Source organism: Peromyscus maniculatus, chromosome 8 (genome assembly GCF_049852395.1).
Source record: "Peromyscus maniculatus bairdii isolate BWxNUB_F1_BW_parent chromosome 8, HU_Pman_BW_mat_3.1, whole genome shotgun sequence".
Classification (NCBI taxonomy): domain Eukaryota; kingdom Metazoa; phylum Chordata; class Mammalia; order Rodentia; family Cricetidae; genus Peromyscus; species Peromyscus maniculatus.
The window spans coordinates 86,176,335-86,203,777 of record NC_134859.1 but is presented as its reverse complement, the minus strand read 5'-3'; the positions used below and the strand labels follow the sequence as shown (position 1 = coordinate 86,203,777).

General features: G+C 43.1%; 2 protein-coding genes across 11 annotated transcripts; one reads left to right on the top strand and one right to left on the bottom strand.

Annotated features, from left to right (window-relative positions):
* Window positions 1-521: 521 nt before the first annotated feature.
* On the bottom strand, window positions 522-2,723 carry LOC143267082 (uncharacterized). The gene is made up of 3 exons (XM_076543997.1): window positions 2,699-2,723; window positions 1,356-2,167; window positions 522-732 (listed from the first exon to the last, which is right to left on the bottom strand). Exons 1-3 carry the CDS (start codon window positions 2,721-2,723, stop codon window positions 715-717), a joined length of 855 nt encoding a protein of 284 aa, XP_076400112.1. The 3' UTR covers window positions 522-714.
* On the top strand, window positions 1,593-23,602 carry Smarce1 (SWI/SNF related BAF chromatin remodeling complex subunit E1). 10 transcript variants are annotated; one of them, XM_006971807.4, is made up of 11 exons: window positions 1,593-1,733; window positions 3,621-3,672; window positions 3,850-3,893; window positions 7,076-7,180; window positions 11,445-11,525; window positions 12,372-12,503; window positions 12,746-12,917; window positions 18,494-18,666; window positions 19,695-19,796; window positions 20,944-21,154; window positions 23,318-23,602. In XM_006971807.4, exons 2-11 carry the CDS (start codon window positions 3,666-3,668, stop codon window positions 23,524-23,526), a joined length of 1,236 nt encoding a protein of 411 aa, XP_006971869.1. In that variant the 5' UTR covers window positions 1,593-1,733; window positions 3,621-3,665; the 3' UTR covers window positions 23,527-23,602. The 10 variants fall into 10 exon arrangements, with proteins under 10 accessions (XP_006971869.1, XP_015862431.1, XP_015862429.1 ...); XM_016006945.3 differs by having other exon boundaries at window positions 23,202-23,602; XM_076543345.1 differs by lacking the exon at window positions 1,593-1,733 and adding an exon at window positions 1,756-2,603 and having other exon boundaries at window positions 23,202-23,602.
* The last annotated feature ends 3,841 nt before the right edge of the window (window positions 23,603-27,443 follow it).

Here is a 27,443-nt window from a genome sequence, read left to right as displayed (position 1 = left end):
AGAGGAAGAGGGTTCTGGGATCCCTGCTGTGGATCCCACATTCTCTCTGCTTTTTGTGTTAAAATCCAGTTCGGGATACATTCCCTCATGCTGCCCATTCATCCGACAATCTCTCGTTTGGTCTTTCCTTTCAATGTGCCCTTCCACTTCGTTATTTCTACTCATGAGTATGAAAATGTCGGGCGATGGAAGAACTGGACAGTGTTATCACTTATCCCTGGCTCTGCAGACTTCTAACGAGATCCCACTTCCTGTTGTCACAACCAGTATACGGGCCAACAGGAGGCCCCAGAATTCAACCAGTTTCTCTAAATGCCAACAGTGTCCTTAGATAAGCACAGGTCATCTGTTCACTTTTCCTCCACCATGACCACCTTAGCCAGGTGTCTCTATACTTCAGATGGTCCGCCCAAGTATTTGGAATTAGTAATACAACCAGCCTTGGAATGGTCCAGAAAGATGCCTCTACACGTTATGCCCAGATCTCGGGGACCCCCCAAAAGACCACCACGGAGACTGAATCCCACATGTAAAAGCAAAAGCCTTTATTTTCAAGCTCCAAGCTTGGTCTGTCTGTCCAATGCAGTCCAATGCAGTGGTGAGAGCAAAGAGCCTTGAACTCAGGCAGGATAGTTTTCTTCATAGCAGAGGCTGGGATGAGGGATTTCCAGGGTTCAGGACCCTGATTGGCCGACAGTATCTAGCAGTATCTGTCTATTTGTCTAGCAGTATCTGTAAAACAGAAATAGGTGTGTGCTAGACTGGGGGACATCTGGCCATCTTATCTAACCTTATCTAATGGTTGGAATGTTTGGGATGAAATCTTTTCAAGATTACAGATGGCCCAGTCCCATACAGAGGGTATCAAGACACAGGACCACAGAGAGCCAAGGAAAAGATTGGCCTAGGAAAAGTTCCAGGAAGGCATCACAAAGAAACAGTTGAGCTGGCTATTTGAAGACAGGCGAGGCTAAACTGAATTGGTTCTCCTGGAAGGAAATGTAAACTGCCACAGGTACAGGACCTGGTAAGAGGGAGCTGGCATCTGCGGACCCTAGGCTCAGAAACCCGTCGCCATCACTCAGCCGCTAGGAAACTACAAAAAACTCCCGTGTTGCTTTTCGCTGAGGCTGTTGAGGCAGGGAGCCCTGCTGGGCGCTGGCAAGGACCTAAACGCGGGGACCCGAGTCCTCCCCGCCTCCATCCTGCATCCTGCATCCTGCAGCGGCGGACTGAGGACCACAGCGAAGGGAAGCGCCCGGGGTGCGCGGGGTGCGGGAGCTGCGTCCCGCCCTCTCCCGGGAGAGGCTCCGGCGTGCCATCGCCCGGCGCGGGTCTCACACGGCGGCACCCACCGCCTCGGTGCAGCCCCCGCCGCGCTCCCAGCGCAGTTCCTGCCGCCCGGCCGCGAACCCGGGCCCGCAACGCGGCCCAGCCTTCTCCGCCCTCCTCGCCGTGACGAATCGGCGCCCGGCTGGGACAGGATCCAAATTGGAAGACTTCTGAGAAAAACTGCGGAGCCTGGGGAGAAGAAAAAAAAATCCTCGGCTGCAATAAGCCTCTCCGCGTCTTCGCTGGAAGGGCTGTTCGTCTAAGGAGAGCCGGCCGCGGCCCGCGGAGAAATCCCGCAGCGTGTGGAAAGTGCGAGCGCGGAAGCTCCGGCGCGAGGGGCGGGGCGAGCGCGGGACAAAGGGAAGCGAAGCCGGAGCTGCGGGCGCCTTTTCGGCCCGCGGGTGAGTGTTTTCGAGTGGGCCCGACCCGGTCGGGGAGGGTGGCGAGCTGTGCTGTTTCGGTTTGCCGGGACCCCGAGTTCCCGCGGGGTGCTGGGGATCCGGCTCAGCTCCGAGGCGGGAACGAGGGCCGGTGCGGCCTCGGTGAGGCCTAGCGGCGGCGGGGTCGCCAGGAAGCCCCATCCGGGACAGCTCCTTCGAGGCGCCGCTTGTCCCTTTACGCCGGACCCCCGACGCTGGCCGAGCACCGATGCACACCCCCCTGCGGGGGAGTTGCCAGGAAAGCTCACCCTCCGCCCCAAACTTAGAGAGAGGACCTCGGGAAGCCCTCCGGGCCAGGCCAGCGGGGGTCCTCACCCACCCGGAAGATGGTTCCCTTTTGGGGTTCAGGCAGCGATCTAAAGACTCCCGGGGTGGCCTGGAGTGAGGAGTGGACTCTGAGACGGCGTGGGTTGGGTTTAAACCCACCTCTGGCAGTTCTGGGCCTGTGGCTTTAAACACTTTATATCTTAATCGCCCTGAGACTGTTTCTTCGTGTGTAAAACGGGGACAGCCGCATGTCTCCGGTAGGGTCGTTGTGACTCGTGAGCCAGGTAGCCTAATAAGCCTTCCCTTGTAAGGTAATTATTCAGCAGACACTGAGGTCCCTGCCAGGCACTGGGGTTAGGTCCACTCTTCAGGGTTTATATCCTTAGCACAGGAGAGCCATCATTTGACAGTATTAGCCGTGAAGTGTAAGGTGCCAGGGACCTTGTTACAGTTTCTGTCGGGGCTCCCCACAGCAAGGCCTACTGGGTGTTGATGGAAGGGAAGGAAGAGGCCTGGGTTGAAAAAACTAAGCTGTTTCCACATCAGAACTCTTACCCTGATGAGGTGAGGCATTTCCTTAAAATGAAAACTGGAAGGAAAAAGGTGTTTGTTTTACGTAGTGTGGGATGAAAGTACTCCAGTAGTCACAGTTTACTTACCTTCTTTCTGAAAATAATTTTCCATCTCTTTATACATTACCATTTGTGGTGTGTGTTGAGTAAGTAAGGAGCGAGCTCACATCTGTCCGTGTTGTGAGCTGGTCATACTAGCACCAAGTTTATGAAGACTTGAGCTAGGTTTGAGCAATACAGTAATAAATTAGACCATCCCTCCTCTCTTTCAAGACAAAACCTAGCCATATTGGCATGTTGTGTAAGGGAAAATGCCGTTGATCTTTGTAACCAGATAGGGATACAGAGGAGATGCAGTTATTCTGCCCAGATAATTTATGAAGAAAGTACCTGAAATATTTTCTGAAATGGGCCGTAAAGGACCAATGAGAGTCCTCCAAGTAGACTCTGAAAATTGGTTCCAGCACTTATGAAACTATTTACCAATAAAAGAGAGTATAAAGTTTGGTACCATACCAAATTACCTTTCATACTGCTTCCATAAATAAGACATTGCTCTGTTTAATAAAAGATGTCCCCTAAAGAAAACAGAGCTGCTGATCAGGGATTTGTCAGTATCTGGTAGGCCTTGTTGGGGTCACCCTGATAATACATCCCATTCTATTGTCATTATTTTTTTTTACCAGTCTAAGTAAACGTTTGCATGGCATCAGCAAAATGTTTTCCATACAAGACGTGGCTCAATATCATAAGCAAAAACTTAAAATCCATCTCTAATATAACTCTAAATTTCCCAGTAACTTATTTTCATCATTTAATTCTGATCAGTCAAATGACTATAAGAACTAGTTAAAAATATGCAAAAGGCTTGATTATTAGCAATTAACAGTGAAGTAATTTTGCTCAGAAATACCAATCAAACTACCCTATTCTTTAGGAAAACATTCTCTTATGCTTGCTGAGTTTTGATTCTCTTTTTTTTTCTTTTTTTTCTTTTTTTTTATTTTAGTGTCTCAGATTCATTCTTAAGGAACTGAGAACTTAATCTTCCAAAATGTCAAGTAAGTTTCAATTTTTATATTTATCAATCTGTGTTAATACGAGACTAATGCCCTAGCAAATGGGAATTCCAAAAATACTCTCATTTTTTTTTCTTCAAAACAGGACCATTGGTAGTTTTGTTGCATAGTATTATATCTCAGTTGTTTACAAGAAGTTATTTATTTTCTTTCAAACAGAAAGACCATCTTATGCCCCACCTCCCACCCCAGCTCCTGCAACAGTAAGTTTTAATTTTCTTGTTAATGTAATAGCCAAGTCTGGCCTTGATACAAAAACCCAGATGTCTTCCAGTGACAGTCACTCAGTCATCACAGCCACAAGATAGAAAATTCAGCTAAAAATAAGCACTTCCTACTAAATAAAATAATTCTTTCCATCCTACCTTGAACCAAACCCAACATCTGAAACTACATACTGGGAGCTTCCAAGCTCCTGAGCTGGTTTTCCGCAGGGAAGCGAGTGACGCACTCGTCTCGATGTCCCTGTTAGATCTTCCAGTTGAGTGAAGTGCTCCCTTGGCAGTGTTCTCTTGTAATTGTTGTTTGTAAACCTGACCTTCACCTGGTTCCATTTTTCTCTCACTAATGGCTAGGAACATAGCTGAGGGGCAGAGCCCTCACCTAGCATGTGCAAGGCCCAGGTTGGAACCCCAGCAACACAAATTGTTTAATTAAACTTTCTTGTCTATATATAAAATTTTCACATTAAATAAACTTTCTAGTTCTGAAGATAACTGCACTCATCATAAATCTTATTTTCAAGCTGCTCAAATAAGGATTTCATTACCTGTGGGTCAGAACTTGCTACTGAATTTTGTTCTTCTCCATAAATTTTAATGATTGGCCAACTGATCTGTTTCAAAGTATCTAATGGTGGGAACTGTTTTCACCCAGCAAGCTCTAGCCCAGCTTGATCAGCTTGTAAAATAATGGTCCAGTCCACAATTCAGATTTAACAGCAGCTGTATAGGCCATGTTGAAATGCTGAAATGGCTTTCTTACCATTAAAAAAAAAAAAAAGCCCACTTAACATAATCATATCCTACAAAATCAGATTCAGGGTTGTTATTTTGATTTCTTTTGTTTTGTTTTGAGACAGGGTCTCTATGTAACCCAGGCTGGCTTCGAAATGGTGATCCTTCTGCCTCGGCCTCCCAAATGCTGGGATTATCAGCATGCCCAGCCCAAAATTAGTTCTTTAATATCTGCTAGCGCTTCCTTCTATGCCCTCTACAACTAATTTCAGTCTAGTCTCCTTTTATTACTACTAATGAGTTCCTTTGTCATTTGTTTTCTCCACTAGGTAACTAGTCTGATTTACTAACCCATAGGCGAATGTTTTAGTTATAGTTATCAGCATTTGTTTCTCCTTAGATGCTCTTTTTAAAGACATACCATACATTCTTCAGTTCACTCCATGTGATTGACAGTCTGTAAAGTTGCTTCCTCTAGACTCTAAAGTCTTGTGCTTCATTATTTTCTTTCTTAAAGAATATTTCTTATCACCATCTCCATCATATCTTCATGGTTGTGTACAGATTGAGTTGAGTGATTAAGAGCCTCACCTCAAAGATATAACTAGGCCCCTCAACGTTAGAAATGGTATAATTACAATGAGCTAGTTTCAATTTTTTAATTCCCCTGTTTGCTTACATTATTGTTTCATATTGAACCTGTGACTCTCATTCTTTAGGCAGTGTTTGGAGGTATCATTTCATATAAATACTGCCTCCAGCAGTGTGCAATGAACAGACTTGCTATTATTTTTGAGATAAAGGCATTTTAGAAACCAGGATCCCCTTCTGAGTTTTCATACAAAGAAGGGGGTTGTTTTTTATCCCTCATACCATAATTTCACATTTTCACACAAAATCCAGAAACTAGGGATTATAACGTCTAGCAGAATGGATCAAAATGAGGTAGTCTCTCACTTTTTTTACTCCATTGTTTTTGCCACCGTCACCACCACCACCCCGTCCACAGCCACCACTCAGATGAACCACCCCCTCCATGTGTAATGCACACTTCTTTTGTGCCTTTACTCTTTCATCTGTGTTTTGCTACTTAAATATGCTTAATTTGCGTCTTTTCTAACTACGGGCTATAATTGATCACTTTATTCTCCTCTAAAAAGTATCACATGTGCTGCCTGCTTGAATGTCTTTGGATACTAAGGATGTTTACAAGGGCATGTACAAGGGTTTTAGGAAATGGCATTTTGTGTGACAACCTAAGTTTAGCGGGAATGTGTCAAGTGTCCTTTTGTATAATTCAGGAGAGCTATGTTAACTGCATGTAAAAATGTCATTGCTATCACTTGTCAGGATTGAGTTTTACTAAGTAAACTAGACACGTTTGGTCTCTTTACTGCATTCTTTTTATGCATTATGCCTTGATTTTATGAACATTGGATGTCATTATATTAACCATAAGGCCACAATTACATAAGAACCAATTTGTGATTTATATCAACACATAATTCACAAAGCAAGAATTTTTTCACTGCAGTGAGCAGTTGTATTTGGAAAGGCTGAGAGCCTTCAGGAAATCAGATGAAAAAGAAGTTCAAGTCTGTCAACTAAAAAAAGTAGTTCTCATTAAAATTAAATGCATAAACTGTTCATGATTACCTATGGAAGATGGATCGAAGAAGAGATGGAAGAGAAAGCCTGTGAAAGACTGACTGGGTTAAAGATCAGATAGTGCCCAGTATGAAACCTATGCATTTCTTACAAGTCCTTGTTTGAAATCATGCATGTGGCATCCATTGAATCCAGCATATGTTCTTTCCTATTGACAATTCCTGGCTTCCTGACTTGAGTCTCTTCTCATTCGTCACATAGAAAATGATTGAAAGCTGTCTTTGAATAGCAGATCCATTTCTTGTTTTTGTTTTGAGTAAATGAGTACATTGGTGGCATCCACATAACTGTCAAATAAATCATGTTTCGTTTGCATGTAGTGTTTCAGACTTAAAGTTTATCATACTTGCAGCTTTCCCATCTCAGACATCACAGATTGCCAAATTGTTATCTCATACTGTTGACCATGAAATAGTTGTAGATGTTTGAAACTGCAGTGGAATGCTTTCCTCAGAAACAACACACAGCATACTCAGTCCCACAAGCATCCCTAACCCCCACCAAGGAAAAGAGGGAGAGAGAAGAAACATACACAGACTCCCACACACATGCATGCACATACATACTTGCAGGCTGGTTTCTCAGTTTAAAAAAAGACAAATTAAATTCCTCAACAACAACAGAAAACAGTTACAACCCATCATTGCTTGTTTAAATTCAGGTTGCTTTTGCATGCCATATGCAGATCATTTTTCATTTCTGTGTTTTCCTCGTTTGAGCTCATTTCTCATTCGTGTTTTTGTCTCATTTGTTTCCATCAGCAAATGCCCAGCACACCAGGGTTTGTGGGATACAATCCATACAGTCATCTCGCCTACAACAACTACAGGCTGGGAGGGAACCCGGGCACCAACAGCCGGGTCACGGTAGGAGAATCAACTATTACAGCCTCCGGCAAACAACTGGGATTGACCAGAAATGCCTCCAGAGTTAGGTCCTCTTGAATCAGAAGCACAGCCATTTAAAAAATTTCAACCTGACGTTTCAACTGTTTTGTACAGTCTTACACTGAAAAAAAAAAAAAAAAAAAAAAAAAAAAAACAGAGCTACAGTCTGGATGTGTACTTGGAAGAAAAGAAATCCATTCTGTTTGGTGATCAGTAGGGATTAATCCTTGAACACTTAATGCTCATACTATATATGTAAACGAAACTAGAATTCTTTTGGTTAAAATATTTTATGTCATGAAGAGTGTCTTTCATTGTTTAAGGTAATTGGCCTTGCTCTCGAGGATGTAGTTTCTTAAAGAATGCTGGGACTCTAGACCTGGCTTCATCTGGACTAGAAAGCTTTGGGCAGACCTGCCCATAAAACTTCCACACTCAGTTATTTGTCTTTTGGATTTAGTAATTGACCTATCTGAGACTTGTTTCTTTCCAGTTTAATACAGGAAAAGAGATTTTACTGTCAACCCCAAGGAATTTCATAATAAAACTTGAGTGGAATTAACTCTAGGTGTTACATAAGAACAACTAGAGGTCCATTTCCAATCACTTGTGAGAAAGAGGATTCCTAAAAATTATTTTAAACTCCAAGGAAATTAAGATAATAAATCCAAAAGTCAAATACCTACATTAGAGTGTGGTGTTGGTAAGAATTTATACAAAACAGAATGGCTGTAAACTTTTTAGTAACTGGTTTTCATTTGCTGTATTTATAAAGAAGAAATGTAACTCAAAACAAGCCCTCTCACCCTGTAGTAAAGCTATAGCTGAAAACCTGTCACTATCAAACCGTGTGTCTATCTTGATAAGCACATTGCTTAGCTTGATAGGTTTCGTTTGTCTAAATTTTTCATTGTTTCTGCATAATTTGTACTTCATAAGCATATCAAGTTCTATGTGCCATACGTATCTCACAGTATCTGAAAAGGATTCTGACAAAATTTATGTTTATGTGTGTGTTGTGCCTTGCACATAGTTTCTATGTGCAGCAGTACATGTTTTTCCCTGGCCTAAATGTGTTGTTTCACAAGTGTGATGAGTGGCAGGGTTATCAGATGAAAAAGAACATTATAATTCACACAGTAGGCAGAATTAGTTTTGGATCATTTGTGTTAATGTAGAAATTTACTTATGGGCAGTAACTAAGAACGATGACTCTGAATAGCTCCATACAGTGAGCTCGTGGTGGCCATGCTAATGGAACGGGTCACTGTGATCCTAGAATAACTTGGTTTGCGGTTTGTATAAACAATCAGTTCTTAATTTGTATATAGCTGTGAGGCTTCTCTGGTCGAAACCTTACTAGTAAAAGGAGAGTGTACTCCTTTCTGGGCCTAGGCTGGTCCTGTGTTTTCAGCCTCTTCCCTCCTGGGGAACAGAAGAACTGAGTGCAGAGTGAGCTCTAGCCTTCAGTGTAGGGCAGTGGGTTAGGAGTGAGAAGTTTGGTGTTTGCTTTGTGGTTGTTTCCTCTGTATTATTGTCCTCTCGTCCCTATCGTGAGCAAACTGCTAGAAACCTAGGGGTTTGCCCTCTCTCGTATCCCTGACTTCTTGTTTTGGGACTTGGTTGCTTATAAAATGTGTTTGTAGAGAATGACCCCAGTGATGCACTACTTTGTGAAGAATGTTGAGTAAATTGTTGTCTATAAATAGCCATAGTGATTTGGTGCAATGATTCAGTGAAACCCCAAGTAAGATCTTTGTTACATATGGGTTGTTTTCAGATAATAAAGTGCTTAGGTACCATATTGAGACCTTTGGAAGGCTTAGGACAGCTTTGAGTGCAGCCCACAACTGATCACTTTCTTCAGATGATGGTTCACATTCCCTAATATACAGGTTCATACACAGATTGAGACAAAGTGTTAAAAGCAGCCTACTTCTTGCTTGTAGAAATCCTGTCTCTAGAAGAAAATCATTAAATAAGATCTTACCAGAGAAACAGCTAAGAATTGAGAAACAACAGAAAATTCTGTTGTGCTATCCAAGATGAATCGATCACAAAATCATGGACTTTGTCCTCAGATTGACTAGGACCTAACTCTTAGAGAAGAACAGTTTTAACAAGCATACATTTGCTTCTCCACCTCCAATTCATTGCAAATGGGAAGAGAGAAATTGGGAAGATGGGGAATGGGTGCTGGGGGGGGGGGGGCTTCCTGACAGCAGCAGGGAAAGGTCCTCCTGACCGGCAAGGCCACGCTGAGCGCTCCAGTCGTGCTCCTGGGCCACTCAGCCAAAGAGCCGGGCGCAGTTTCTCTCCCTCAGGACCTCCCTTGGGTCGGTTCTAGTTGACTCTCGGTAAGAAAGGGTGAGATAGAGTGCGCAGGGCAGAGGAGAAAACCGTTTGAAACATTCACGGAGGTGACTGAGATGTTGAGAATTGGTGGTGTGTGGTGATAAGCTTCTTTAGGATCCCCAAACCATCTGGAATTTCTCTTTTATTCTTAGGGAATAGGGGAAGTGTTGTTTTGTGTTGTTGTTTTGTTTCGTTTTTTATTTGTAATTTTATTTGGGTAACTTTCTTAGGGAAAGAAGGAGTTAGCAAATCTATTAATGTTCTAAAATGTGATTCTTTGGAAGATACAAGCAAATATTAATAAACTTTGTTTTTTAGCTGTTTAAATTCATACTTAAAGTTTGAAAAGTAAACATGTTAAAATTTTTACCTGTTAACTTCAAATATGGGTACAACCTTGTCTTTTTTTTTTTTTTTTGTAACCCACTTTGTGTTCCAAAAGTTCGTTTGGGGTCTGGGTTAAAAAATGTTTTCTAATCACATTATGTGTTGAGAAGCAGACTTTCCACGCATAAGGTTAGTCACACAGGACTCTGACTTCTTAGGGCTCCTGTGAACCGTGATGCCCGCTTCCCTGATTGTCCACTGTACCCACTATGACAGTTTCTGCCCACACTTCTCACTTCATTCCAGTGCCCACTACTGGCTAAGCCCAGATCTGTCTGTGGGTCAGAGCAGCGAGGACTGGCCAGTGTGTGTGTTGATAATTGGAGGGAAGCAAGCAGTTCTCTCCCCATTCTGGCAGTCGGTGTCAGGTTTCCCCGCAACGTCAGAGCCAAGTGCGGTGGACTGTGTTACTTCTTCTTATTCTGACTCCTTCATCAAAGCAGTGATATGAAGAGGAGATAGAGAAGTTCAGACCCAGGTGCCCTTGAAGTGGCAGCTCTCTGTGGGGCATCCGCGAAGTCACCTGGTGTCGCCTTGCCTCTGTCTCCTCACACAGCCAGGACCAGTCACTGAACATTCTGCTGCTTCCTCCTTTACCTTTTCTCTCACCAACTTCCTCACTGCCTTTTTGAAAAGATGTTATTCCTTTTTCTTGTCTTTTCCTTTTTCTCTGTCCTGTCTTTCCTTGTCCTCCTTTCTTTTCCACAAAAACAATGTTGTGGAATGGGCCTCCGAAGTAACACAAGCAAGGCCCAGGGTCTGCCAGTGCTCAGCACCTAACGCCTGTTTATTTCTGTGTGGCAGTCTGATGAGGACAGGAACAGTCGGACTCCAGTTTGCACATCCTGACCCCAAGACTACAAAGACATAAGACAGAGAACTACAAATTAATGTAAAACCTTAAGAAAAATAAATTTCTATTTCTAAAGGACATACTTTCTTTTCTTTTTAAATTTATTTGCTAGATTTCTAGTTACCTCCTGTTTTTTACTGGTGATTTTTTTTTTAACCTGGGAAGTGGTCTTTGTTGTTTGTATGGAGTACATTCCTGACATGATAACAAGATTCCCCTGTAGACAGTACGTGTATGGTAAGTGCTAAGTGCTCAGAGTCTACAGATACTAAATGTTGACTATATGCATAATATTAACTGAGCAAATAAAAGGATACCAGGTAATGTCCTAAATGTGAGGTGTTTGGCATATAACCCCATTTTCAGTGTGTGGATTCTGTATAATATTTTATTCTTGCAGCCAGGTTGTCAAACAGTGGAAATAAACTACTAAGTAAAGCATTAAATATTATGTGTTTAAAGTCATTTTCTTTTTATATAAACATTTCTGAATTTGCAGTGATATCTGTTTTCTTTGGAGAAAATATAAGGATCTTGTATCCATGGACGAGTAGAAGAAAGGCGCACTAGAATTTTTAAGGGACTTTCTTTTCAGGTGCTAGTGAACTCCTTGCAATTGAATAATGAATATATTTAACTCTTTTACAGGCATCCTCTGGTATTACGATTCCAAAGCCTCCAAAGCCACCAGATAAGCCGCTGATGCCCTACATGAGGTACAGCAGAAAGGTGTGTACCAGGGACCAGAAGATGGCGAGGACCCCGGCTCTGCTGACTGGCCTTACATGCCACTTCAGACTGGCTTGGCATCTCTCTTACACATATTTGGGGGAAGGATTAAAAAACTTGTAATTTTTTTAAGTGGTTCATTCTGATTTCAGACTTTTAAAACTCAGATCCAAGAAGAGCATGGTTAAATAAATTATTAAAATCTTTTAAACAGATTAGTCTGGAGCCATAAAAGTAATATCTTTTGGAGAATATTTGAAAGACATGAGAAAAATGTTAAGTAGAAAGGAAAATGTAAGACTGTATATATTGATACATTATTTTTATTAAAAATAATAAGTCTGGGATGTAGTTCAGTAGTAAAACATTTGCCTAGCCTACTTGTAAGAGCCCTTAGGATCAATTCTAAGAGCACAAAATGAATTAACTAGTGAGTATAGTAAAATATTGTCTTGATCATAATTATTATATATGTGTTTGATAGTGTGATACCATTGTATAATACAAATACACTAACTACTACTACTACTAAATTCGCTTGAACTGTTAGAGACATAGTCTTAATTGTTTGGTTAATTTGCTGTAAGTGTGTACTGTGATTAATGATCTTAAATTATCAGTTTGAAGTATTTATGAGTAAAATGACATGGTGTATGAGGTCCAGCAGGGTAAAGATGAAATGAGATAAGCCAGCTACTGGCAGTTTTGAAGCAGGCTGATTGGTAATAGTAGTTTGAAACTGTCTTCTCTGCTTTTGTTTGTGTTTAAAGGTTTCCATGTTGGAGTATTTTTAAATGACTATATACTTAGGCATTAATATTGAATTTTCAACTCTTGACTTTTAAGGTCTGGGACCAAGTAAAGGCTTCCAACCCTGACCTAAAGTTGTGGGAGATTGGCAAGATTATTGGTGGCATGTGGCGAGATCTCACTGATGAAGAGAAACAAGAATATTTAAATGAATACGAAGCAGAAAAGGTAGGGGGATAAATAAAATATTTTAAATATAAATAAAACATTTTATTATTTATGAAAGAAACATAAGATTTGACCAGGAAGCTGAGGTAGCACTGAAGTTTTGTCGTCCACCAAGCTCCAGTCCCCGCCGTCTGAACCTCATGCTCTCTGTTCAGAAAGAGAGACGGCTCTGCCGATACCACTTTGCCTCGTGCCTCGGACATTCAGATGGCCAATAAAACCGACACCCCTTTCCATTGCAGATAGAGTACAATGAATCTATGAAGGCCTATCATAATTCCCCTGCATACCTTGCATATATTAATGCAAAAAGCCGTGCAGAAGCTGCATTAGAGGAAGAGAGTCGACAGAGACAGTCTCGCATGGAGAAAGGAGAGCCTTACATGAGCATTCAGCCTGCTGAGGACCCGGATGGTAAGGAGGGAAGTGGGGTTTGTATGTGCATCCTAATCTCTGAATTAAAATAGAAGATACATCTTAATTCAAGGCTCTTAGTCTTTTAAATGGAAAAACATAATTTTAACTTATTCCGATAATAGGATTGTGTGTGTGTGTGTGTGTGTGTGTGTGTGTGTGTGTGTGTGTGTGTGTGTGACTTTGCCATGAGAAAAATACCCTTTAGAGTGTGGGAAATGACTAAGGGGGGAAAAGATGTATTTATTACTTTTCAAAGTCTGTACTCAGAATATAGGATGTGTTTGTTTTTCAAGATGGTCTCACTGTGTTGCTCAGATTTACCTTGAGCTCATTCTCTAGCCTCAGCCTCCAGATTCTGGATTACAGGCTTCTAATGACACACATTAAGCAACATTATAGGGTTCTTTGTTTGTTTTTGGTTTTTTGTTATGGTGGTTGGTTGGCTGGTTTTTGTTTTGTTTTGTTTCTGTTTTGAGGTTTGTTTTTTTTTTTTGTTTGTTTGGTTGGTTGGTTTTGTTTTGTTTGTTTTTGTCCTTTTGAGTTTTTTGTTTGTTGTTTGGTTGGGTTTTGGTTTTTTGAGACAAGGTATCGACATAGCCCTAGCTGTCCTGGAGTGGAGCTCACTGTATAGTCCAAGATCCGCCTGACTCTGCCTTGAGTGCTGAGATAAAAGTGCTGGGTGTTCCGGGTGGCGGTGGTGGCGCACACCTTTAATCCCAGCACTCTGGAGGCAGAGCCAAAAGGATCTCTGTGAGTTCAAGGCCAGCTTGGTCTACAGAGTGAGTTCCAGGACAGGCACCAAAACTACACAGAGAAACCCTGTCAGGGGTGGGGGGGGGAAAGTGCTGGGTGTGCCACCACACCCAGCTTACTTATTTTCTAAAAATTTAAAGACATTTCAGTTACATTCAGTCTTTTTTTTTTTTTTTTTTTTTTTTTTTTTTTTTTTTTAATTATGCGTGTAGCAAGCCTGTAGGTTTGTACATGTGAGTGCAGTGCCTGAGGAGGCCAGAAGAGGGGTCAAATCCTCTGGAGCTGCTACTAGGAATTAAACTCTCGTCCTGTAGAAGAGCTGTACATGCTCTTAATTGCCACATCCAATCTTACTGATTACCTAAATTTGCTGAATTAAAGGCTCTTGGAAGCAAAAATTTATGAGTGTGTGGAGGCATCATGAAAACTTAATTCAGAATCCAATATGAATTTGAGAATACCACTCATGAGATCACTCGTAAGTGCCTGTCATATATTACATGTAGACAGGGTGGCATGGGTTACACATACATTACTCACAGATGACCAGGCTTCCTAATTAGGATTCCATGTGTGGATGTACAAACTGCTCTCCTGGCCTCTGCAGCCCGGCAGTCTGCAGCTGCAAGGCCCCAAGGTAGCCACCTCCCCTGAGGAGCATGCTCCTCTGCAAGCTGAGCCTGCTGTGTAAATGTTGTCAGTGTCTCTGTGTCCTGCTGCACGGTGGACAGGGGTGGGAGCAGCAACTCCAGCCACCAAATAAAAAAAAAAACAACGCCAAGAACTAATTGAAGATCCCACTTTAAAAACACCCGAGGGAGTTCTTAAGAACTTTAAAGAGATTAAAAAGTGGAAGAGGTTATAATGGCACCACAAGACAGGAATAAATTCAGCTAAGGAAGGAGGAAGTCTCAGAAATGAGCTTCAAAGGGATTCGTTGGGGCTACTGGCAAAAGTTCTCACAAATGCAATAGAATGTAATAAAATGTGGAGTAGTGGTGTTTGCTCCACCCATGACCTTGGGCTATAGGATACAAAGGAGGCGGTGCTTCCTGCCATTGTACAAGACCTCTTAAAAGGAGAGAGAAGGGTCACATGCCCCTTCTCCCTGCTCCTGTCTGCGAGGTGGATTCGCTTCCGGTCAGATCACAGGACAACTTCAGATGTCTACTCCGTTCTGTAATCGTGAGTGTATTTCCTCACTTTATATCTTAATAAATTATGTTACCCATTTAATAGACTCACGTGGATTGATCTTAATAATGTGGACTAGAAACAGAAATTGAGTGCTAAGCATTATTAGCACTGCTAAAGGTACATATGCAGACTTTAATTATCCAGATGAAGTGATTGATATAAGGAAAATAATAGAAGAACAAGTCTGTAAATAACTGGGAGAATGGAGGTCTATACTGTGGAAACAAAGGTTAGCAACTTAGAAGCCATATGTAGAAAATAAAATATTTCCTAAGCGAACTATAACAGCAGGAACTAAGTTTGAGAGGTTCTTACATGAACAATAACATGGAATATAATAATTATGAATCTACATTAATATAATATGACTCTTGCCAGGCGGTGGTGGTGCACGCCTTTGATCCCAGCACTCAGGAGGCAGAGCCAGGCGGATCTCTGTGAGTTTGAGGCCAGCCTGGGCTACCAAGTGAGTCCTAGGAAAGTCGCAAAACTACAAAAAAAAAAAAAAAACCCTCTAGGGCAGTGGTTCTCAACCTTTCTGATGCTGCAACTCTTTAATACAGTTCATGTGGTGACCCCTCCAACCATAAAAGTATTTCATTGCTTCTTCATAACTGATTTTGGTACTGTTATGAATCCTAATGTAAATATCTGATATGCAACCCTATGAAAGAGTCCTTTGATCCCCCAGGGCGTCATGACAGACTGGTTGAAAGCCACTGCTTTAGGACTTGAGAAGTAGAAATATACAGAAGACCAGGAGATGGGAGCCACCCATCAAGAGATGAGGGCAGCATCTGCTAACTTCCTAGAAACTGTTAGAAAGTCCATCCACCAGGCAGACCTTGATTCACGCAAGATAGTGAAGGCTATTTAAATGGCTCTTCAGAGACCATCATGTGTAGCATGCAGGTCTCCATGTGTAACAGGGCTTCCTAAGCATGGTACCTATACCCCTCCCTGTGAGACACTGAGAGGAATGGGTGGTTCAGAGACAACCTTTATTCTTATCTATATTGGAAGGAAAACTTGCTTTGATCTTTTGTTTTGTTTTGTTGTTTTTCGAGACAGTGTTTCTCCATGTAGTTTTGGTTCCTGTCCTGGATCTTGCTCTCTGTGTAGCTTTGTGCCTTTCCTGGAATTCACTTGGTAGCCCAGGCTGGCCTCGAACTCACAGAAATCCACCTGGCTCTGCCTCCTGAGTGCTGAGACTAAAGGCAAGCACCACCGCTGCTGCGCAGGTGAAAACTTGCTTTGTTTAATGAGTTAATGTAAAGAAAAAGAGTAAGTAGATATTTTAGTAGTAGTTGCTCCGCCCATGACCTTGGGCTATAGGGCCCGAAGGAGGTGGTGTTTCCTGCTATTGTACAAGACCTCGTAAAAGGAGAGAGAAGGGTCACATGCCCTCTCCCTGCTCCTGCCTGTGAGGTGGATTCACTTCTGGTCAGATCAGAGACGACATCAGATGTCTACTCCGTTCTGTAATCGTGAGTGTAGTTCCTCACTTTATATCTTTTTTTTTTTTTTTCAATTTATTTTTCTTTATTTTATGTGCATTGGTGTATGCATGTATGTGTGAGAGTGGAGAGTGTCAGATCTTAGAGTTACAGACAGTTGTTAGCTGCCATGTGGGTGCTGGGAATTGAACCCAGGTCCTCTGGTAGAGCAGTTGTGCTCTTAACCACTGAGCCATCTCTCCAGCCCCCCTCACTTTATATCTTAATAAATTCTGTTACCCATTTAATAGACTCACGTGGATTGATCGTAATAAGGTATTAGTGCAGATTGCTACCAGGTGTGCGAAGATGATGCTGCAAGATAAAGGAAAACACTTGTGTTACTAGAAATAAGCATATATGCTGGGTGTGGTAGTACACACTTGTTAGTCCCAACACTTGAGACTAAGACAGCTTGTCTCAAAAAAAAAAAAACCACACACCCTGGGGCTGAAGAGATGGCCCAGTGGTAAGTGCTCTTGCTGTGCTAGCACAAGGACTCAAGTTCAAACCTCCAACCACATAAAAAGCCAAGCAGAGGAGAGCTGGCCCATCCTCAGGAGCCCAGTACTGGGGAGCTGAAACAGGCAGATTCTGGACCCATGATGGGCAGCCAGCCTAGTCAAAATGGTGAGCTTCCAGTTCAGTGAAAGACCTTGTCTTAAAGGGATAGGGCAGAAAAAGATAGACACCTGCCGTTCTCTGGCCTCCACATGCACGCATCACACACACCAAAAATAACAAGGTGTGTACTGTATGTACCTAAATTTGAGTAGCGCCTTTACACATTAACAACAGCCATGTACAATTGTAAACTGGCAAAAAATTAAAAATAACTTTAGAATCAAATATCTCTGAGTATGTAGTGTGTGTTGATGTGTGTGTGTCGATGTTGGGTATCTTCCTCAGTCTCCACCTTTTTGTGCTGTGGTTGGGTGTAGTGTGTGCCCTGTACTTTAGTGTGCAGGCATGTGGAGGTCAGAGGTGACATCCAGATTGCTTCCTCGGTGTCTTCTCTGCCTTATTCTGAGACAGTCTCTCTGAACCTAGAGCTTGCTGTTTTAGCCAGAGTGACCGCTGAGTCTCCCGAATCTGCCACACTCAGCTTTTTCTTGATGCTGGCTGGGATCCGAATTCAGACCCTCACACTTACCAGGCAAACACTTCATCAAGTGAACCATCTCTCAGCCTTGAAATCGGGTCGTTGTTTTTTTCTATAAGATTAGTTTGGGTCTTTACCATTTTTAATGTAATAAACCATAAATACTGCCTGGAAAACTAAATATTGCTAGAGAAGATGGTGATAAGTTAATTTTACAAATGAGTATTTTCATTAGTTTTAACTACAGTCCAGCGTTTATCAAATGCCTTAGATCACTACTGGGAGAGCGGAACGTTTGGCAGAATTTCCAGTTCTGCCATCACATGCGGGCTCCACAGGGATCCCAGGGCTAAAAGCTAAAAGATATGAACATATGTTGTTTGTGGTTTTTTTTTTTTTAAAGATTTATTTATTATGTATACAGCATATATGACTGCAGGCCAGGAGAGGGCACCAGATCTCATTACAGGTGGTTGTGAGCCACCATGCGGTTGCTGGGAATTAACTCAGGACCTCTGGAAGAGCAGTCAGTACTCTTCACCTCTGAGCCAGCTCTCCAGCCCCCTGTTTGTGTTTTAACTAAACCTCAGACACAAATCATCCCTTAGTATAGTTGTTCTCCATCTTCCTGATGCTGTGACCCTTTATTAATACAGTTCCTCATGTTGTGATAACCTTCAACCATAAAATTATTTTTGTTGCTACTTCGTAACTAATTTTGCTACTGTTATGAATTGTAATGTAAATATCTGATCTGCAACCCCTGTGAAAGGGTCGTTCAGTGCCTCACCCAGGGGTTTGACCCATGGGTTGAGAAGCCCTGCCTTACTGGCTTTATGGAAACGACATTTCAGCTGGTTGTCTTCTGTCTCTGTGTGGTTCTTACTGTGGCCTGCCCTGACTCCCAGGATACTGAACAAGCCCACTTGCTAGGACACTGAGGGTCATACTTACTTGGTAATTGCTTATTAACATTGTTCTGGTTTACTAGCCACCTAATTTCCAGGACATTTCCTTTATTCCAGATTATGATGATGGCTTTTCAATGAAGCATACAGCCACCGCCCGTTTCCAGAGAAACCACCGCCTCATCAGTGAGATCCTCAGTGAGAGCGTGGTGCCTGATGTGCGGTCGGTTGTCACAACAGCTAGAATGCAGGTCCTCAAGCGACAGGTCCAGTCTTTAATGGTACATCAGGTAAGGGCAGAAAGCATTCGTTGTAATAAAAAGAGTCTATGGCACACATCCCAGGTGACGTGGCTCTGGTAGAGTGTATAAGTAGACCTGTGAAGTGGTGTCACCTGTGCCTCTCCTTAAGGGAGAGGAGGACCATTGCAGAAGTTCAGTGAGTTTGTCACTGAAGACCGTGATAGAACATTGGAGTACAGCTGTTAAAAGATGGGTGCAAACTCAAGACTGGGGAGCACTCCATCAGCCTTTGCTGCATTACTGTCAGATGGTTTTCCTGGGGGCTGGAGAGATGGCTCAGCAGTTAAGAGCACTGGCTGCTCTCCCAGAGGACCTGGGATCAATTCCCAGCACCCACATGGCAGCTCACAACTGTCTGTAATTCCAGTTCCAGGGGATCCAACACCATTACACAGATGCACCAATGTAAATAAATAAATCACTGTCAAAAAAGATTTTACTCATTAACATATTGTTAATGGTAGTCTTTCCCTATGTAACATTTTTTAAATAATAACTAGATTTTATACTAAATGATTTTTTTTTTATGTAAAATTAGTGAGCTGGAGAGATGGTTCAGTGATTAGGAACATGTACTGCTCTTCCAGAGAACCTGAATTCAGTTCCCAGAACCCATGTGGTGACTTGAAACCACCTGTAACTCCAGCTCCTGGGGACCCAACACCCTCTTCTGGCCTCCCTGGGCACCTACACTTGTGTACATCCCCACTTACACATCATTTAAAATGCAAAATTATACTTTAAAGCATAAACTTTTTTGGTTTGGCTTGGTTTGGTTTTGGCTTTTCAAGACAGGATTTCTTTGTGTAGCTTTTTGAAGCCTGTCCTGGAACTCTGTAGACCAGGCTGGCCTCAAACTCACAGAGATTCACCTGCCTCTGCCTCCCAAGTGCTGGGATTAAAGGCGTGCCCCACCACCACCCAGCTAAACTCTTTTTAAAATGACATACTGTGTGTGCTTCACATCTGCTTTAGAGAAAACATAATTGTTCGTAATCTCATCTGATCCCTTGCAGCGAAAACTAGAAGCGGAACTTCTTCAGATAGAGGAACGACACCAGGAGAAGAAGAGGAAGTTCCTGGAAAGCACAGATTCCTTTAACAATGAACTGAAAAGGGTATCATTCCATTCATTGACCGCCTTTATCGTGTGCCTGTTGCTTTGGTTTTTTTGTTTTTAAGTAATTTTTTGTTGAGTGTCAGTCCCTTTGAAACAGTACTAACATCATAGTAGAGCTTGTACTGTCTTTCTAAAATTGTTCCCATTTTTCTGAAATAATAAATTTGCAGTGTCATGTAGTATACATTTAAGGACTAGGCCCACAGGTGATAGAGCCCTCTCTCTAATGCTTTTGTTTAAAGTCTTTGTAGTTGTGAATTATTTTCACTTTATTGTAATTTATTTATAGATGTCTTCACTAGATGTAGTTGAGTTGCACTTTGTATTAAAACAAGTAAATCTCAACTGAGTGTGGTGCACACCTTTGATCCCAGGTAGAAGTAAGAGAATCTCAATGAGTTCAGGCCAGCCTGGTCTACCTAGTGAGTCCCAGGACTACATAGAGAGACCCTGTCTCAAAAAAACCAAACCTTAAAAACATAAAGGAATGAATAAATGAGCGAATGGAGTGTTTGATAGCTGAAGTGTAGGTGGGGCATCCTAAGGCTAGCCTGGTCCTGGGCAGTGCCCCAGCAGCCCCTGCCCTGCCCAGTGTGGGTGGGGCATCCTAAGGCTAGCTTGGTCCTGGGCAGTGCCCCAGCAGCCCCTGCCCTGCCCAGTGTGGGTGGGGCATCCTAAGGCTAGCCCAGTCCTGGACAGTGCCCCAGCAGCCCCTGCCCTGCCCAGTGTGGGTGGAGCATCCTAAGGCTAGCCTGGTCCTGGGCAGTGCCCCAGCAGCCCCTGCCCTGCCCAGTGTAGGTGGGGCATCCTAAGGCTAGCCCGGTCCTGGGCAGTGCCCCAGCAGCCCCTGCCCTGCCCAGTGTGGGTGGAGCATCCTAAGGCTAGCCCGGTCCTGGGCAGTGCCCCAGCAGCCCCTGCCCTGCCCAGTGTGGGTGGGGCATCCTAAGGCTAGCCCAGTCCTGGGCAGTGCCCCAGCAGCCCCTGCCCTGCGCTGTCTGGTGAGCTGCGGCCTGTACAGTTTGAGGACAAAACACTGCCTTGTTTTTCTCCCTCGTGTAAATATATTATTAAGCCAAGAAACAACTTGCCTGACTCGGCTTCGAAGAAGAGAACATTGCTGAGAGTTCTGATTTGTGTTTGACTAGTTATGCGGTCTGAAGGTGGAGGTCGACATGGAGAAAATTGCCGCTGAAATTGCACAGGCAGAGGAACAGGCCCGCAAAAGGCAGGAGGAGAGGGAGAAGGAGGCAGTGGAGCAAGCCGAGCGCAGTCAGGGCGGCATCGCCCCTGAGGAAGAGCAAGTGGCAAACAAAGCCGAGGAGAAGAAGGACGAGGAGAACAACCCCATAGAAACAGGTAACCGGTAGAAACGGGTCACCGGCTTCTCGGCCCCTAGGATGTGGGATGTGGGGTTCTGGGCCCTTGACAGCCGGCTTCTGACCTTCCTTTAGTTCATCCCTGTGACTGTCCAGTCTCATGCTCCACAGTAGACTCCGTGCTGCTGTTGCTGGCACTGCGGGCACTATGGTGGCTCAGTCTTGCTGTCTGAGCTCTTGGTTGTACCCAGGTGGATGCGTGTGGCTCTGGAGACACAAAGGGGCCTCGTCCCTTTCCCCATTGCTGGCACTGTGACTCTACTGAGCTTCTTAGCTTATTTCTTCATTTGACAAGTGCCTGCCTCTGAGTGTGTTCCAGTCTTAGATTTGGCATAAGATTAACAGGCAATAATATTTTAACCCTTACGTCTACTTATTTACGTAAGATGTGATCATTGTCCCCAAGATTGTTGTCTTTGGTGTCTTAGGATGACATTGGGCAGAGTAATTGTGTGTGTGTGTGTGTGTGTGTGTGTGTGTGTGTGTGTGAGAGAGAGAGAGAGAGAGAGAGAGAGAGAGAGAGAGAGAGAGAGAGAGAGAGAAATTGAGAGATTGATATTGACTGATTTCAGGACTTGAAACAGACTTCCTGGCCCACAAAGCCTAAAATGACGATTATTTAGGCCTTACATGTGGATAGCTGACCTTCCCCTAGAGCGATTTGCTTTTTGATATTCTGATTTTCCTAAATAAAAGCATTCTTTGGGGTTAAAAAAAAATAGGTAAAACTTACTTAAAATATTGATGAATTTGGTTATTCTTGGAGTTTTGAGATCAACTTGCCTTCTGGCAACTATTGGCCCTGCCTAGTGGGTGAACAGTAAAGCCAGAGGTAGTTAGGGGTAGGTATCAGCAACTGCCTGTTCACTGTTTAATGGAACATCACTACCTCTACCAGACGGTTATGCAGTATTTAACTCAGCAGATTATCTTCTCAGAAAAGTCTGGTTTTAATCTTCGTTTTCTGGGCCTCTTTCAGTTTTTGAGAACCTGTTTTTTGCCATAAATTTGGAACTGAAGCACATTTTTGTGGTTACAGCAAATGCTTGAGAATCAGAGTACAGTTCTTTGCTCATCTTGCAACAAGACCATGTTCTCAGTCTGTTTTGCCCTTGAATGAGGTCTGTCTTACTCTGACAGCAAAGGGTGTTTACTCAGGTTCTGTCTTCTAACTTAAGGAAAAGAAAAAGGAGGGGGAAACTGAAGAAAAAAAATTGAGGATCTTGCTGTACTGTATGGCCCAGGCTGGCCTCAAACCCTGGGCACAAGCAGTCTTAACCTCAGCTTTCTGGGTAACTGAAATGTCAGGTGGTGCCACTGTATCTGGCTTAATTTTAATGTTACATTTAACCCAGTGTATCCAAAATAGTAAAATGTTACCAACATCTTTCAGTTATTAACATTCTAGGCTAGAGAGAGCTCAGTGGGTGAGACCGAGCCCATGTGTAAACAGCAGGTTTAGCAGTACACACACAAAATCCCATCACTGGGGAGGCTGAAGCAGACAGATCCCTAGGGCTCATTCCCAGCCAGCCTAGCCTGCTTGGTGACTTCCAGACCAGTGAGAGGTCATGTATTTATTATGTATACAGTATTCTGTCTGCATGTGTGCCTGGAGGCCAGAAGAGGGCACCAAATCTCACTATAGATGGTTGTGAGCCACCATGTGGTTGCTGGGAATTGAACTCAGGACCTCTGAAGAACAACCAGTTCTCTTAACCACTAAGACAAACAGTTCTTGAGGAACCAGCCCAGCGGACAGTTCTTAAGGAACACAACAGTTGCAGTCCTCCTCTAATCTACACATGGTGTTTGGCGCGCCTATGACTGTCTTACATTCTTTTGTTATAGCAAGTCTTTGAAATCCAGTATGTATTTTATAGACTTGATAATTTCAAAAGCTCAGTTCTTGCAAGTGTTTGGTTTGATTTAAATTTCATAAACCTGTAGGGGAAAATGTAGACTTTTGCACCCGAAGTTGTCTCAAATATGCTTAAAAATCCCTGGGTCCTACTGGTCCATTTCAGGTGCTTGTCCGGATCTGTGAGGCTAGTGGCTGTCGTACTGAACAGACATCTGTGCCGTCAGCATAGTTAGAGTGAGTGAGTGTCTGGGAACTGACGGTGCGAATGTGTGATTGCAGAGGAGACACACCTGGAAGAGACGACCGAGAGCCAGCAGAACGGGGAGGAAGGCACGTCCACTCCTGAGGACAAGGAGAGTGGGCAGGAGGGGGTGGACAGCCTGGAGGTGGAAGGGACCAGTGACAGTAACACTGGCTCAGAGAGCAACAGTGCGACAGTGGAGGAGCCGCCCACAGACCCCATGCCAGAAGACGAGAAGAAGGAATGAGTGTCACCTTGTCTGTGTGTCCGCAAACTTTTTTAAATGAAAAAAAAAAAAAAAGTTTTTTTGTTTTTGGTTTTCATGGTGTTGTGTGGTCTGTGTATTAATTATTTCCTTTTCCATCAATACCACCATAGTGTTTTCAACCATCAACATCGTAGCCTAATGACAGGCACGTACCTTTCTTAGCTTTTTGGGAATGGCTCTTTCCTTTGGATACTGTTGGTAGCTCTCAACTTCTGAAGCCTCAGAACTGAGATTAATCGAGAAGACACCCAGCTCTTTTCGAGAATTACCTTTGATGCTGCAGAATCTACTCTTACAAATGCCTTCCTTCATCTCACTTGGGTGCTCCCCAAAGCCATAGCTTTAAACCTTCCTGGCCCCGTCTTGTGTACTTGTACAGAGGACCTTTTGGAAAACATCCTGTGAGTATGTTTGTTCACTTACCCTTTTTTGTTTCTAATGTCAGATACCAGGAGTTCTCTTACAGGGTAGACTGTAGCCTGAAACTAACTACACATAGATCGGACTGGTGCAGAAATGTCTCCATGGTGGAGTAATTGCTGGTGTGAATAGTCCTTAAAGTGAGCACAGCGCATGTACATTATCTATAGTGATTTCATTCTAGGTAATATGGGATGTGTTCTGGGAAACTCATCCTTACTGTACAGGGGAAAGAAATACTTTTTACCAGGTTGGTTTTCCAAAGATATGAAAGATAAGAAATGGAATGTTCTTTTGTTTTTTTGAGACAGGGTTTCTCTGTGTTTCTTTGGCTATCCTGGAACTCTCTCTGTAGACCAGGCTGGCTTTGAACTCAAAGATCTGCCTGCCTCTGCCTCCCAGTGCTGAGATTAAAGGCGTGAGCCACCACACCCAGTGGAATGGAATATTCTTATAAAACAAACTTCAAAATGATTATCCCATTCCAGAATAAAAACAGGAATGAAGTTTATCCACTTGAACATATTTTGCAGTGATGAAAACCCCAAGGCTTGAGATTCCATAGATCAGAGCCTACCTTTTTGATAAGCCCTTAGTAGACTTAGAGACCAGAAACAAAATAGTTGTTTGTGGTGTATGCTTCCTAAAACCTAGAATAGATTTCTACTGAATAGTGGTATATATGATGGTATATGTTTCTTAAAGATCCAAACATAATAAAGAAATGAAGACAAAAGTCTCAGTGTTTTTATTGCCCTATAGAAGATAAAAGACATATAATTTGATCCCTATTTATGGACATCATGGAATGACCCACAGTCATGAAATGTCATACATAAGACCCTTGTCTCATGAACTGTCAGTGTTAATCGGACTGTGAAGAAATCTATGATGTCTGAATAGTGTATAAGAAGTGTGGCTAAGTAATGAATGTAGCCTGTGCTCATTCAGGGACACTACACCTGCACTCCTCAGTTACAGTAATTCTCTGTAGTTGACTACCCAGCACCGTTAGTGTTTGATTCTACACTCCTCAGTTTCCTGAGAGGAAGCCTGATGTGTGCGGTCGTCCTTTGGTCATTTTTTCCATGATTCTACATGGAACTTTCTCAGCAGTTTCTTGTGGGTCAGAGAACTCTGTTATCAACAGGTCTAGGTCTGTTATGGGTGTTGAGCCTGTAGAGCAAGAATTCGGAACGTCTCATTCCGGACAAATTAGATAGCCACAAATAGATAGCCTCCTGAGAGGTGAGATGGAGCAGGAAACTTGAAGTGTGGGGTTCTTAGAGTGCGAAGAGCATGGAAGCATCTCCTGCCTTCGCTGAGGACTCGGGAAGAAGCTCTAGGCCAGGCTGCTGGCACTGGCCAAACGTGAAGTGTTTAAGATGGACTAGTCAGTGGGGAAGGATTAGACTGAAGTTAGGTTAGACTAATGCATGTAGGCAGCACTTTGAGAAGGTTCTTGATTTAGAGAATACAGAGTATAACAGGTCTTTGATATCCCATGCTCCATAAGCATTGGACAAGTAGCTTAAACTGAGTAAGTATAAAATACACTGAAATGTCTTAAGCCTCTCTACCTCACATGATGTTCATTTGATTTGTTTATTAGTACATAAATTTAAGGATTTAAATTTTATTAGGTTCTAAGAAAAAAGGAATTTATAATCCCCCAATTTTGTAGAAAATTCATATTCTGCAACCTGCCCGGACAGCTTACAGGCCTTTCTCTAAATGACTGTGACCCAAACAGAACAGCTAGGTGCAGCATAATAGTGTTCCTGTCAGCAAAAGGCGCGTGTGTCAGACTGGTCCCATCACAGATAGCTGAGAAACGCCTGCTGGAATTTCCGCTGTGCTCTTACGTGTTTAGGTACAAGTGCTTCCTGTTGGATTGTGGGTGCCTATGTTATTGAATGTGGTAGCACACTGCACTGAGTTATGAGGCAGGACAGAAAAGGAAGATGGTGGGGACATGGAAACAGAAAGGAGCCGCTCACCAAGGAGTCTGGTTGAAGCCTCTGCAAGGCCAGGCAGGACTCAAACAACTGGCCGTGAAGGCTGCCAACAGAACTTTCCAGTATGGGCGCTGTGAAGACGGCAGTGAAGCAGGTTTAAAGCCTGGGGGGTGTGGCCTTGTGGGGCCTCGCTCCTTTACCCAGGTGTTTTCTAGGAATTTCAACACTAGCTAGTAATGATTTCCTGCCTCTCCCATAATAATTTATAATCCTGGCAATACCCCTCAGGAACCACCCTTTGATCTCATTTGGGTTTCTTCACAACCTTTTGAAGATAATAGCTTCAAAACCCAAAATTTTCTATATGACTATGGTAAAAACAATGAAGTGTCACTCTGAGAAGCCCACACACATGCTCTTGGGTATGTCTTTCTTTCTGAACACCTCTCTTTGACTGTGGCTTATAAAATCTAAATTAAGATACCTCTAATATGAGACTGAGAAATGATTCAGTGGTTAAGAATGTTGGTTGATCTAGAGGATCCGGGTGTGAGTCCCAGTACACACATGGCAGCTCACAGCCATCTGTAACTCGAGCTCCAGTGGATCCAATGCCCTCTTCTGGCCTCTGAGGGCACCAGGCATGCAGGTGGTACACATCCCATACATGCAGGCAAAACACTCATAAATCTTTTTTAAAGACAACTCTAATATAAGCCCAGCTCTGCTTCATACTGTCTAGTCCAGAAATTATTTACTATGCCCAAATCAATGATCTCAAGTCTCTTGAAAGATTAAGAGAACCCAGGCTTGGAGGTAGCAACTTGGAACTGTCTCCCTATTCATGGACTTGACAGGTTGTAGCCTAGTAGCCATCATATGGAGCTGGAGTGCATATCATCTAGGCTTGTAGACATACACTTCATGATGTTTGCTTGACAAAAAGAACCCAACGATAGATTTTTTTTAAAGTCCCTTTTACTAAGTGATGCATGGCTCTATATAATTTTTTTGTTTTGTTTTTTGAGACAGGGTCTCTTTGTGTAGCCCTGGCTGTACATAGACCAGGCTAGCCTTGAACTTGAGATCCATCTGCCCTATGCCTCCCAGGTTCTGGGATTAAAGGCGTGCACCACCCCCGACAGGCAGTTGCATTCCTTAAAGCAGAGAATTCGGGAGAAGCAAAGTGCTATCTCATTTTGGTGTGCTAATGTAAAAGCCAAATGGAAAATACATAAATAGACTCAAGGACTATCCAAAAAAGGAATCTGAGGTCATGGATGGCTACTGAGTGTAGCTAACCCACATCCACATCTTTGGTTTTGCTCCTCCCCATTTCCATACCAGTCCTGGAGAGGAGACAGTGGGTGCCAACTGGATGAAATTCCTATCGCCTGCAGTTAAACGGAAGCTTTAGTTGTTCATGTGAACAAGCAATGAAGCGGAGATCATAATTTGTTAAATCCTCATTTTAGAAACAGTTCCACTCCACCCCCAAGCGCTACCCCAGTGAGTCTC

What these genes read in the sequence shown, in the direction of transcription:
- LOC143267082 (XM_076543997.1), bottom strand. Translation starts at nt 2,723, where the DNA reads ATGGAAAATTATTTTCAGAAAGAAG. An exon ending in AAATTATTTTCAGAAAGAAG is followed by an intron (nt 2,168 to 2,698) that starts GTAAGTAAACTG and finishes ACGCCGTCTCAG; the next exon opens with AGTCCACTCCTCACTCCAGG.
- Smarce1 (XM_006971807.4), top strand. An exon ending in CCACCCCAGCTCCTGCAACA is followed by an intron (nt 3,894 to 7,075) that starts GTAAGTTTTAAT and finishes TGTTTCCATCAG; the next exon opens with CAAATGCCCAGCACACCAGG. An exon ending in ACATGAGGTACAGCAGAAAG is followed by an intron (nt 11,526 to 12,371) that starts GTGTGTACCAGG and finishes TTGACTTTTAAG; the next exon opens with GTCTGGGACCAAGTAAAGGC.